Source organism: Micromys minutus, assembly GCF_963924665.1.
Source record: "Micromys minutus genome assembly, chromosome: 12".
Lineage (NCBI taxonomy): Eukaryota > Metazoa > Chordata > Mammalia > Rodentia > Muridae > Micromys > Micromys minutus.
The window spans coordinates 13463428-13475873 of NC_137981.1; the positions used below are offsets into that span (position 1 = coordinate 13463428).

Here is a 12446-nt window from a genome sequence, read left to right on the forward strand (position 1 = left end):
TTTTTATTACTGGGAATTTTATCCATGTTGTTTGACCAAATCCACTTCCCTGGTCCTATTTCCCATTTCCCTCTGAACTTAATTTAAATAATAAAATAACCCCCTTTGCCCATATACACAAAGATGTGGGACCATTCTTTGGTTTGTGCTTTTTGTTTTTGTAGACAGGGTCACTGTATATAATTCACTTGTGATAGGGTCCTTCCAAGTGCTAGGTTTTTAAGACATGTCATTTTGTTCACTCCAACTCTGTATTTTGAGCTGCAAAATGGTACACTGTCAATGTGCCTAGAATACAGTTAGTGTTCTAGAATCGTTAGCTGTCTGGCCTTGGTAGCACAATTATCAGAGGCAGGGAGCGGAGGATCAGGAGGCCAAGGTGATCTTTAGCTGCAGTGAGTTTGAAGCCAGCCTGATCTTCATGAGACCTTGTCTCAAGTAAAAAATAAAAAGTGTGGCTCTTGGTTCCAGGCAAGTGAGAGGAAACCAGGAGGAGGAATTGGTTCTGGAGTGGCTTCCTCTGGAGAAGGAGGCTTCTGCATGTCTTCGTGGGACAAGAATACTAACTCTAACACTGGTGTGGCCCGTGGCCTTTGTGTGTGTGTCGGGGGGATTGGGTTTTACTGATTAGAAGGAAGCCTGGGGACAATTGGAAAGTGAAAACAACACACATGTATAAAAGTGTGCAGCATCTCTTATCAGACAGTATGGGAGGAGGTCTGTAGCTTGGCCTCCCAACACCCACACATTTTAATGTCAACTTGTTCATGTTTTCTGTGAGCCTGGGAGTTCTCTACCCAGATGGGAGTGCTGTTCTCTTTCTTGGTAGCCTAGGGCTCAGGTCACATTTTTTTCACACGTTCTTCCAGGGCCTCGAGCTCAGCCAACACCTCCTTGGGCAGATCCTGGTTGACTTGCTCTGTCAGGTAGCTCCTAATATCACGAACCTCCTGTTCCCAGAAGTCCTTGGGGATGGAGAACAGCTGAACTGTGTCTATTGCTCTGAGGCCACTGAGATTCAGGGCTCCTTCCTTTGGGACTAGCCCAATGGGAGTCTCTTGGGCACTGTCTTCTCCTTCTAATCTTCGGCAGATCCAGTCTAGCACACGAGCATTCTCCCCAAAGCCTGGCCACAGGAAGCGGCCTGCTTCATCTCTCCGGAACCAGTTGACATGGAAGATGCGAGGCAGCCGGGCGCCTTTTCGTCCCTCCATGCTCAACCAGTGTTCCAGGTAGTGTCCAAAGTTATAGCCAAAAAATGGTCGCATGGCAAAGGGATCATGCATAATGATCTTTCCTAGGACAGGAAGGAGGGTGAGTAAGGAATCTTCCTTTCGAAAGAAGGGAAGAGTGCCCTGTGTCCAGCTGGCAGAGGCTGGGTAAGAATTTACAGTTCGGAAGTAGCTTCCGGAAAAGTAAGGAGAAGGGATGGGAGAAAGGGAGACAGCGGGAGGCAGGTAGGTAACAGAGGATGGTGTAAACTCACCTTTGTGTTCAGCAGCTGCCGTGGACTCAGAGCGCATGGAGCTACCTACAAACACTCCATGACGCCAGCTGAAGGCCTCATACACCAGTGGTACCCCTGGAACACCAGTGAACAGGCTTATGGGCAACCTTTTTCTTCCATTTTCAGACCCCACGCCCTTGCCCATTCTGCATTCACTATGGAGACATGGCCAGACAGCAGCTGTCGGCCTCAAGTGAGCAGTCTTGTGAGTTTTAAGTACAGGAAGGTGGGACCTCAGTGCTCACATACTGTTTACCTTTGGGTCTGCGGCCTCCAAAGATGATGGCATCAATGGGAACACCTTCTGGTGCTTCCCAGGCTGGGTCCATGATGGGGCACTGTCGAGCCGGGACACAGAAGCGAGAGTTTGGATGCGCACAGGGTTCCTTGTCCCCTAGCAGAGGAAATGAAAAAGCCATTACTTTCAAGGTGATGTCCGCTTTCAGCACACACACACACACACACATTTTCTTCTTTTAGCTTTTCTTTTTGTGATACTGAAGCTTAGCCCCGGGGTCTTACACATGGAGGGCAAGTACTCTACCAGGAAGCTTTCCCAGGCCTTCTGCCTGGCTTCATCAGCTAATTACAGCCCTGCGTTGTAAAGAAGGGATCAGGACATCCCCACAAAGACCAGGCTACTTATCAGTAATGGGGCTGCTAGAGAACCATGGGAGAGGGATTGGGACTTGGCAGGGACCAAGTCTTAAGGAAACAGAGTTAGATATTGGCCTGCGGTTGTAATGATTTTCTTCCCAGAAACTTTTAGTCACACGATTATTATTTACTAAATCAAATTTCCCTAAACTTAATGCAAAAACTGAGCATGTTAGGTTAATATTTTAAGTAAATAGGTTCCCATTAACAAACCAGGGAAGACACACTGAGCCATCAAAAGGCAAACAGAAATTACTCTTATTACACATCAATTTATTTGTTTATTGTGTTGGGGGCTAAGGGTTGCCATGGGATGCATGTGTAAATCAGAGGACAACTTGTTCAGTTTTCTCCCTCTGTGGTCCTGGGACTCTAACTCAGGTCATTAGACTTGGTGGTAAGCACCTTAGCATCTCACCAGCCCAGTGGTTGATACTGAAGCCAACAGACATTTGGTGATTTCTCTGTTCTTGCTTAGACCCCGACAGAGTGGGTTGGTTAGGACATGAAGTCAATCAGGAACATAACTTGGCCAGTCATAACCTGAGGAGCCCAGAGCATCTGGCACCTTCGGGTATGCTGGAGAGAACCTGGGAGCCAAGTCAGCAGCGCATGTGTGAGAGCACCACTGGGGAGACTGAGGCACAGTGCCTTCTCCATCGGAAGAAGATGTCCAGATTGGAAGTAGGGCGTGGGAGCCATGGGCCAACATGTCTATCCCCGGCACCTCCCAGCCTATAGCACTGAATTCAGAGTTGATGAAAGGGTTGGGAAGCTAGCCTGTAGGGAAGAGTATTTTTTTTCCCTCTCAGTTGGGTCTGAGGGGGGACTTATTGATGGTGTCAGAGAAGATAAAGGCTGATCAAACAAGGAGGCTGACTACTAGGCCAGCCTGCAAAACTCAAGTTTGTCCTTCGGTGGCCACAAGCTCTCTCTCTGCTGTGTTCTTTTCTTCGAACTGCAGAAAGCAGTGGAGCAGTGGCGGAGGGATGGCCTCTTAGGCACCCTGGTAATGACAGGTTTGGGAAGCCAGCCTCTAAGATAAAGTGCTAGCCTGAGATCATGCAGGAGTACAGCATAGGAGGCAGGGAAAGGGCCGGGCAAATTTAGAAACGAGCTATTATGTAGGGGAACGCAGGAGACAAGTGACAAAGGAATGCTCAGTGGAGGACACAAGCTTCCTTCTTTCCGGATGGGTCAATGTCTCCAAATAGTCCAACATAAACCCATCCTGCCTACGTTCACTACTGATGCGTGTGATGTATTCAACAGAACGCCAAACTCCTTTTATGAATTATTCCTCCTCCATAACCTTAGCAGATGAGAAGTACGATAAAAGCCCATTCGATTGGATGGAAAACTGGAGAAGGGAAGTTAAATGACTCAGATCCTCAAACCACGGTTAATGAATGGATCAGGGACCTGCACTGAGAGCTTGCCTGGTGTTGGAAACTACAAAAAGCTAGGGTTGTGTAGAGTTTTTAAAATTAAAACTGCTGTGTCTGGAGACAGGCTGCTCTTGCAGAGGACACAGGTTCAATTCCCAACCCCTATGGTGGCTCACAACTGTCTGCAATTCCAGTTCCAGGGGATCTGAGAGCCAGTTTACTACATACATGTGGTGCAGACACACAGGTAGGCAAAACACACATGACCTTTGTCACAGTGCCTCACCCCACATACCAGGTTTCCAGGGCTTTCCCAGCCAGGAGGTTACAGTGACACCAGGTGGAAGGGGCTGGTCAATGCCTTCCCAGTACACACCACCATCACTGGTCTCGGCCACATTGGTGAAGAGAGTGTTACTCTGGATTGTGGCCATGGCATTGGGGTTGGTGGCAGCGGAAGTGCCAGGGGCCACCCCAAAGAAGCCATTCTCAGGGTTGATGGCCCGGAGTTGACCTGCCGAAAGTGAACGAAAGGAAAGACCAATTTGGAAAAGTCGAGATGTGAAGCTGGGGGGAGGTCCTCTATCTATCTTTTCCTGATGGGCTAGAGGTCTGCAGTTGCTAGGCTGACCGAGGTATGGGACCATGTTGGCTGTTCAGGAAAAGGGCCTTCACCTTCACTGTCAAACCTCATCCAGGCGATGTCATCCCCCACACACTCCACTTTCCAGCCTGGTAATGCAGGCCGCATCATGGCCAGATTGGTCTTGCCACAGGCACTGGGGAAAGCAGCTGCCACATAGCGCTTTTTCCCTGCAGGGTTGGTGATGCCCAGAATCTGTGTTGGAGACAGAGAGAACAGAACGCAGTCACCAAAAGTCTGCATGGATAAGGACAGCTAGCGGGCAACAGGGTAGGCAGTGGGGAAAGGACGCTAATGTGTATTCACTAAGCAGGTGTGGTGTCCTGTCCTGCCGCAAGGACTAGGGTAGCACCTCAGCAGCCTGGGGCTAAAACTTCAGGTTTCAGGGTCACTGTCTAGCAGGACGAAGGCAAGGCTGAGGCAGACTGCAGAGGCTTCCCCGCCCGCTCCCCTCTCCACAGCTGCTCAGCTCCTCACCAGGCCCTCACCAGCATGTGTTCTGCCAGCCAGCCCTCATCCCTGGCCAGGCGAGAGGCGATGCGCAGGGCAAAGCACTTCTTGCCCAGCAAGGAGTTCCCACCATAGCCGCTGCCGAAGGAGACGATCTCCCGCTGGTCTGGCACGTGACCAATCAGGGTTTTTTCCGGATTGCATGGCCACTGGCCCACAGGATCCCCTGGAGACAATGGGGTCATAGTGCTGCGGGCACTGGCATCAGAAACCAGGGTGTCAGGGACTGAGGGGTTCAAGGATTGACTTGAGAGACACTTGGAGGCAATGGAAAGCCCAGGGGTAGCTAAACCCCCTTCTTTACTACCCATCGGCCTTGTGCTTTGTCAGACCTGGGGACTAACTTAGGTTCGCCAGTGTTGCTACAGTCCAGAAAGCTTCCCTGGGCCTTGGGGAGCAATCGTTCATACCCACAATTTCTCCGTGGATGGGTGAGATTTGGGGCTCCCATCTGAGTGGAAGAAGGTCTCAGTGTCCTAGATAGGTACTCACCATGTCCAGTCAGGGGCTGGCCCACTGAATGCAGACACTTGATGAAGTCACCATCTCCCAGGGCCTGAAGCACAGGTGTCCCCAAGCGGGTCATGATGCGCATGCTTGCCACCACGTAAGGCGAGTCAGTGAGCTGCACTCCAATTCGGGATAATGGGGAGCCCACGGGACCCATGCTGAATGGAAGCACATACATGGTACGGCCTGTGGAAGAAGGTGTCACTGGGACGAAGGAGTCCAAACCCAATTATCGCCTCAGTGCCCCTGCCTCTATGTCCCTGACTTGTTACCCTGCATGCATCCTGGGAATCTCTCGTCCACAGCTCTCTGGAACTCATCTGGGGACATCCAGTTGCCCAGCTGCCCACTGGCCCCAGCAGCCAGGAGAGGCACTGTGTCCCGCTGCGAAGGAGTTACAATCACCGTCTTGCTTTCTACTCGTGCCACATCCTTGGGGTCTGTGCGGGCCAGCCAGCTGGGGGAGAGAGGGTTGCCGGGAAATGGTGGCTAGCAGGTCTCGCTCATATCCAGACTTACTTTTTTGTTGTTACATTTTCTTAAGGCAGGGTCTCACCATGTAGCTCCAGCTGTCCTAGAACTCACTACGTAGACCAGGCTGGCCTCAAACTCACAGAGACACACCTGCCTCTGCCTCCCGAGCACTGGGATTAAAGGTGTGCTCCACTAAGCCCGGCTGCTTACTGTTTAAGTCCAACTTTGACTCTAGGTCTGCTGGCCTTATTTTTTCTTATCCAACTGCAGTTTAGTCTCTTTAGGCTATGTCTCATTAAGAGGTGGTTTCCCTAAGGCACAGCCTAGGAGACTCTACCCCTGGCAAATGTTCCATGAAGTAGGAGGCAGGCAGTAGGTAGGCCCCCTCCAAAGAGCTCCAATTTGCAAATTCAACGTTTTTATTTAGTGTGAAAACATTCACTTCCTACTCAATTTTCCCTGAAGCTCCCACTCTGGCTCATTCCACTTGTATGGTCGAGAGATATCTTCATCTTGGTGAACCCAAAGAGACCTCAGTCTAAGCAGTAACATTCCTCTTGGGGGTTGCTAGTTTTAAGGCTTACCAGTTCTCATACTTGGGGAGCTTCCGGATAAGACCCTGCTCTTCCAGCAGGGCCAGTGTGGTAGCATTCTCAGCCTCGGTCCCATCACAAATGTGGATGCCCTCTGGTTGGCACAGATGGGCACTGTGCTCCACAAAGTCTCGAACTCCGGCTGGCAGCTGGCTTATATCTCCACTTAGCACATGCAGGGTTTGGATGCTACGGTATGGTGACCAGCACCAGGGCCTCAGCCTGTGCCAGCTAAGCCTGTAAGAGTCAGAAGAGAGAGGCAACCATCATGGGAGACGCATATTGGCATGGGCCATGTCTCTGGAGAAAGGGTGTCTGGTTACAGGTTATGGCTGGTATATGTAATGAGTTCAGACTACTTGTATTTGTGGCTTTTATGAGGTATGTGTCTCCCAGCAGGGAGGAGAGGTAGTCAAGCCTCTGGCCCAAGAGTCAAGAAATTGCCCAGATGAGAGCTTCATAAGCGATTTTTAAGAAGCTCACCCATGTTTTTATCAATCAGTTTTTATGTTAAAATGGCAGCCATTTTTATCTTTCTCCTTCGGGGTACAGGGCTCAAACAGAAGGCATAGCTTGAGATGGTAAAGCCTCTTCCTGTGCCAGGCTTTAGGATTCTCGCATGAAGACATGATGTTGGGGTTTTAGGTCGTGTATCCCTTCTCCTAGGTCAACAAGGATGGACTAGCGAAGGATGTTTTAACTAAGTAATGCCTCAATTCCCAGAGGGGCAGGGTCTCTGCATCGTCTGTCCTGCTAGGCTCCTAGAAGATAGCAGGGTCCAGTGTGATTGGTCTGGACTCAAGATAGCAAAGGCCACTATTGCAAAGAGGTATAGATACCCTTCTTACACGCAAGGCCTCACCTGCCAGAAACCATAGTAGGGCACCATGGTCTGAGCCTGTGCATTTCCTGGCTCTCCTTAGTGGCCTTAGAGGTTGGAGGTAGGGTCAGACCACGAGAGGACAGGAAGCTCAGACCACAGGCTACATTGCCTGGGAAGGAAGACAATGATCTTGGATGTGGGAGTTTGAGTCTGGGCGGGGTGTTTTCCAGAAGACAAAAAGGGCACCATGCTTTGTTTGGCCCCAGGGGTTGGGGACACACAGCAAGGTATGTCTTTGTGTGTCTCTCTGCCCAAGAGAGTTTCCCCGAGGAATTAGTTTTAATGGCATGGTCTTGAAAGTGTTTATCCCCCAGGAAGTGGCCCCAGTAGTCTTATGTGAAGTAGAGCTTCTCCCAGGCCCATCCCATTCTCCTGCGTGCCTTTAAGGAGGGCCTTCTCTCTATCCATCATAGACCACTCTCGCATGGACTAACCACAGAAAATCTGCGTGGGAGAGATAAGGAGTCAGCTCAGACTCTGTGACCATGACCACGGAGAAAGGGGCATACAGAGAGGAGACCGGGTTATGGGAGTCTGGGGGGTTGTCAGCCAGGACAAGCCTGGAGCCCAGGACCTAATAGGGGAAGCCAGCCAAGTTAAAGAGAAGGCAGTTTGCTCTCCTTCTCCCATCTTGCTTCCTTCCTTCTCTCTCTGTCTCCCTCCCTTCCTAGTCCCCAGAGGCTTCACTGGGCTTCATGCCAGGTTCTGTTCTAGGGAGGCTGCAAATGATGTTTACCTTCTACCTTCTTTAGGGAGCTTTGAGCTCGGGTCCCCCGGGACTCAAACCCTATGGCCTTAAGGCCTTAATGTCTCCTCACATACTGAAGGGTGGACTGGGAGCCCCCAGCCTGAAAAAAAAATTACATCTGGTAAGTAGAGCATTGCAGAAACAGGGCTCGGGAAGGCGAAGGAGAAGGGGGAGGAGGTTGCGAGTGGCAGACAGAACAGCGCACACGCGGGCAGGGTTGGAGAGAAGAGCACAGAGGCTGGGTGGGAAACCTGGCGTGGCTGGGGATAGGACTCGGGGAGCGGGGATGCACCACCATGAGACCCAGATTGATGAACAGCCGCCCTGCCAGTCTTTTCCTAGGATGGGAACCAAGCGGAGGAAGCCCAGAAGGTGCATCAGGGAGTAGGCCCCGTGCTATAGGTCACTCACCGCAGGCCTGGGAGGTACACAGCAGCCATGGCACCTGGACTGGCGCTGCGGGATGGCCACAGGAACCAGCGCAGTCAGGGACACAAGGAAGGAGCGTGGCAAAGCCAGAGGGAACTGAGGTTGGGCGGGAGGCGCTTAAAAGGAGGCGGGCAGTCGCCGGGGCGGAACCTAGCTGGCTCTCTTAGCTGTACCGTGGGCCGTCTCACTAGCCTGGGCTCAAGGCTCCCCTTGTGCAGCCTCCGCCCCACAGTCATCACACCCTCAAGCCATTGGAGGCCTGAGTTCAACTTGGGATCCGCCCACTCCTGGGCTTCACCCTACGACCGCCACGCTGCAAGGATACTGATGTAACTTTGAAGGCTGTTGCTCCTTAGAGAAAGCAATAAAAAAGAGAAGTCAAATGTCAAACAAGCCAAGACTGAGGGATGAGACCGGGGGTGGGGAGTTCAGGATAACAAAATGCCTAAAACCTCAGGGACTAGGCTTGTTTTTCCAGAACACTCCTAGCCTTAGGCATTTCTTTTCCAGGGTCCCAGTTGCTAAGCTCTCCTTAGTCCTCAAATAATAACAAAACCAAACTGTTGTCCTTGCCCAAGTTCTTTTTTTTTTTTAATTGGATATTTTATTTACATTTCAAATGTTATACGCTTTCATGGTTTCCCCTCCGCAAACTCCCTATCTCAACCCCCTGCATCTATGAGGGTTTCTTTCCCCCATCCACCCACCCACCCACCCACCCATTTCCCTACACCGGGTCATTGAGCCTTCACAGGACCAAGGGCTTCTCTTTCCATTGATGCCTCATAAGGCCATCCTCTACTACATATGCAGCTGGAGCCATGGGTCTGTCTATGTGTACTTTTTGGATGGTGATTTAGTCCCTGGGAGCTCCGGGTGTGTGTGTGGGGTCATCTGGTTGTCTGATATTGTTGTTCTTCCTCTGGGGTTGCAAAGCCCTTCAGCTCCTTCAGTCCTTTCCCTAACTCCTCCTTTGGGTTCCCCGTGCTCAGTCCCATGTTTGGCTGCAAGCATCCGAATCTGTATTGGTCAAGCTCTGACAGAGCCTCTCGGGAGACAGCAATATCAGGCTCCTGTCAGCAAGCACTTCTTGGCAATATTGTCTGGGTTTGGTGGCTGCATATGGGATGGATCTCCAGGTGGGACAGTCTCTGCATGGCCTTTTCTTCAGTCTCTGATTCACACTTTGTCCCTGCATTTCCTTTAGACAGGAGAAATTCTAGGTTAAGAATTTGGAGATGAGTGGGTGGCCCCCGTCCCCCCAGCTTATGAAGGGAGTTTCCTCTAGCACCATAAAACTGGCAGGGTGTCTCAGGCTCTCAAACATATCCTTGGTTCTGTAACCCCCCACACCCTAGCCCACCCCCACCTAATTTCAAACAGCATATTTGCCCTCAACCTGCCACTATCATAAAGTCCTTGTGGATTTCTCTCAACATATCATTCCGACTTGAGACCACTGGGTATCTCCAATCCAATGATGTAGCAATTCAAACGCAACACATCCGTGCCCAACGGCTGCTCAGAATCCTCTTTCTGGTAACAGCACTGTGGCTTTCTTTGGAGAAACATGAGGTCATGCAGGTCCGACCTTGCTTCTCTTTAGGGCCAATTTGTGTGGCGACACTCTGTCCACGGTAATCAGGATGTGCAGAGATGGGGCCAGGAGATCCCCACCTGAGACTTTTTCCTCATTGTCTGCTGGATGACTGAGTCTGAGGAGTGTAAGTTGGGCTCTGTTGGATGCCAGTTTGGTAATGCAAAGCATGAAACTGCCTGGGGCAGAAGCAGAGCAGAGGGACAAAGATCAATAGATGTCCCCTACCTTTCCACAGTGGGCTTTACTAAGACATCTAAGGGCTTCTTCAGCCCCTTCTATTGGGGCTTAGGATGGGGAGATGCTCTGTGTAATGGGGCCTGAGTTAGAACAGGTTCTCCCTAGTAGCTGAGGGCTTTCTTCCTCTCCTGTTCTTGCTGGGGCAGGTTGTCCAAGGCTTCTTATTCTTTGGAGACCATGTGGACCTTGGAGGACTTCATGGACCTAAATGGGCCATTACTCTGTTGTTGTAGCTGAATTTATTTGTCATACCTGGACAAGAACTTGCTAAAGTGGTTATTGAGAGCAATGCTAGCCCCACTGTCAAAGGTAGAATGAATATTGCTGTTAAAGTGTCAAGAGGCAACCGGTTCCTATATAAGCCCAAGATGCCCTTTCAGGGGCCTTGCAATGCCTGAGTCATCACCTTTTTGCACATGTATGTATACATTTTCTATGTAGTCCGGTTGACCTGGAATACGCAGAGATCTAATCTGCTTCCCAAGTGCTGGTTTTAAAGGCGAGTGTCACCACACCCAGCCACCACCTCTTGTTGTCTTGCAAATGACAGTTTTCCCCAGGCAGCAGGTCAGACCCAGGACCTGTAGAAGTAGGAACAGAAAAGGTCCTGTTGGTGAGCTTCCTGTTTGGCTCAGCCATGACCTTTGTGTATGGGGAATGCAGGGAAGTTTTGGGTAGCCCATGGTTGTCACATGTAGCTTGGGGGGGGGGGGCATCCAAGGTCTTCTAGAGGACAATGGTCATAAATCCCTAGGTGGATGAGTGACCATGGCATGGGGATTGCTAAGCAGACTGTGGTACAGGAAGCATTGATGACAAATGTGAAAGAGCTGTTGTACCTCTCCTGGTTCACACCCATCACAGAAAGGGCAGAGATGATGACCCTTTGGGCTCCATCCTTCCAGTCACCCCACCTTTCCTCAAGGCAGCGAAGACTCCTGTAGACTCTGCAGCGTATTTGGCCTCCACCCAGCCGATGTTGGAGAGATCTAATTCCTGGAAGATTTAAGGCAATTTTTTCCGCTTGCATCCCAGACTGTACCATGGAACCTACCATGGTATAATCATACTGGGATATGTAGATAGACCACGTAGTTGGGGTCAGTGAAGGGAGTCATTGACGTCGTCAATAACTCCAGAACTAGAGTTGAAGGCACCCCGTACCCATACGACCAAATCCAGTCTTACTTTTTTTTTTTTGGAAAAAGTTCAGCACATGACAGCCATCATTGATGCCAAGACTCGAGCACACTGTGATACAAACTGAGAGGCCCAGCTGGGAGGTTGACCAGTAGGTTTTTTTTTTTTTAAATAAAAAAAATCAACTTCCATGTAGTTCATTTGCCATAAGCTCGTGCCCAGTGTGGCTCCTGTCAACGAAGGAAACAAGCACGCGACAAGTGGATCACTGCCCAACTCCCTGAAGGTCGTCAAACTAAATTAAATTCTTAGATCTGAGGGTCAAGGCTCAGGAGCCGGAACCTTTGGATCGAACAGAACCTCGGAGGGAAACCATGTGGCTTCTACCTGTTTAAGCCTCCAATCGAGGGCAAGTGAGAAAAGCTGGAGAAGCCAAAGCCATGCTGAAAGAAAGGGACCATGGGGGCAGGCTGGGCCTTTCTGATTCTTTAGTGCCTATGTAGAAAGCAGGGGCTGGGGCTCAGTTCTTGGTTGTCTGACTGGAGACAAGAACTGTAGTTCGGGTACTGAGACAAGAGATAGACTTAGAGATCTGTCTACCATGTGGGCACCAAAGGCCATGGGCTGGCACTTCCACAACAGACACTCTCCTCAGATAGCCCCAGAGGCTATCTGGATCTGGGCTGAGTTCAGGTGAGGCCTCTCCCTGGCTTGCAGATGACTGCGCTCTTATGTCCTTCATGGTTGGGAGTCAGATGAGAACAGGCTTTCAAGGTCTCTTTTTGTAGGGATGCCAACCTACTTCCAGAGCCACCAGCATGATCTGAATCACCTCCAGAGGTTGTCTTTTCTAGGAAAAGGCATGCTTGGTTGTTCTGGGAAAACGTGGATAATGAGTACTTAATCCTTGCTCTCACAGGCCAGACAGAAGACCTCCTCCAGCTCCATCTGTGAGGACACATCACAAGTGTCACTCACCGTAGTGAGCGTTTAGACAGGTGCTGCAGCTGCTCCGGTCCACCTTGGGGTCCGTCCTGTTGGGTATGGTTCACTCCTCCAGGGCGTTCTGGCCATGGCTAGCCCTGAAGCAGGGCCTGGGTTGCCAGGCCGGCAGATAGCAAACGCAG

General features: G+C 50.7%; 1 protein-coding gene across 1 annotated transcript; it reads right to left on the reverse strand.

Moving 5' to 3' along the window:
* Positions 1-689: 689 nt before the first annotated feature.
* PCK2 (phosphoenolpyruvate carboxykinase 2, mitochondrial) lies at positions 690-6433 on the reverse strand. Its single transcript, XM_080925845.1, has 9 exons — positions 6274-6433; positions 5488-5672; positions 5198-5401; positions 4684-4871; positions 4228-4390; positions 3848-4066; positions 1764-1901; positions 1487-1582; positions 690-1297 (listed from the first exon to the last, which is right to left on the reverse strand). Exons 2-9 carry the CDS (start codon positions 5543-5545, stop codon positions 843-845), a joined length of 1521 nt encoding a protein of 506 aa, XP_080781971.1. The 5' UTR covers positions 5546-5672; positions 6274-6433; the 3' UTR covers positions 690-842.
* Between the last annotated feature and the right edge of the window lie 6013 nt (positions 6434-12446).

Bases quoted from the DNA above. Each gene is read 5' to 3' on its own strand.
- PCK2 (XM_080925845.1), bottom strand. From the start codon at position 5,545: ATGTCCCCAGATGAGTTCCAGAGAGCTGTGGACGAGAGATTCCCAGGA. The intron at 5,402-5,487 runs GTAACAAGTCAG...CTTCTTCCACAG, and splicing joins ATTCCCAGGATGCATGCAGG to GCCGTACCATGTATGTGCTT. The intron at 1,298-1,486 runs GTGAGTTTACAC...TTCCTGTCCTAG, and splicing joins GGCAGCTGCTGAACACAAAG to GAAAGATCATTATGCATGAT.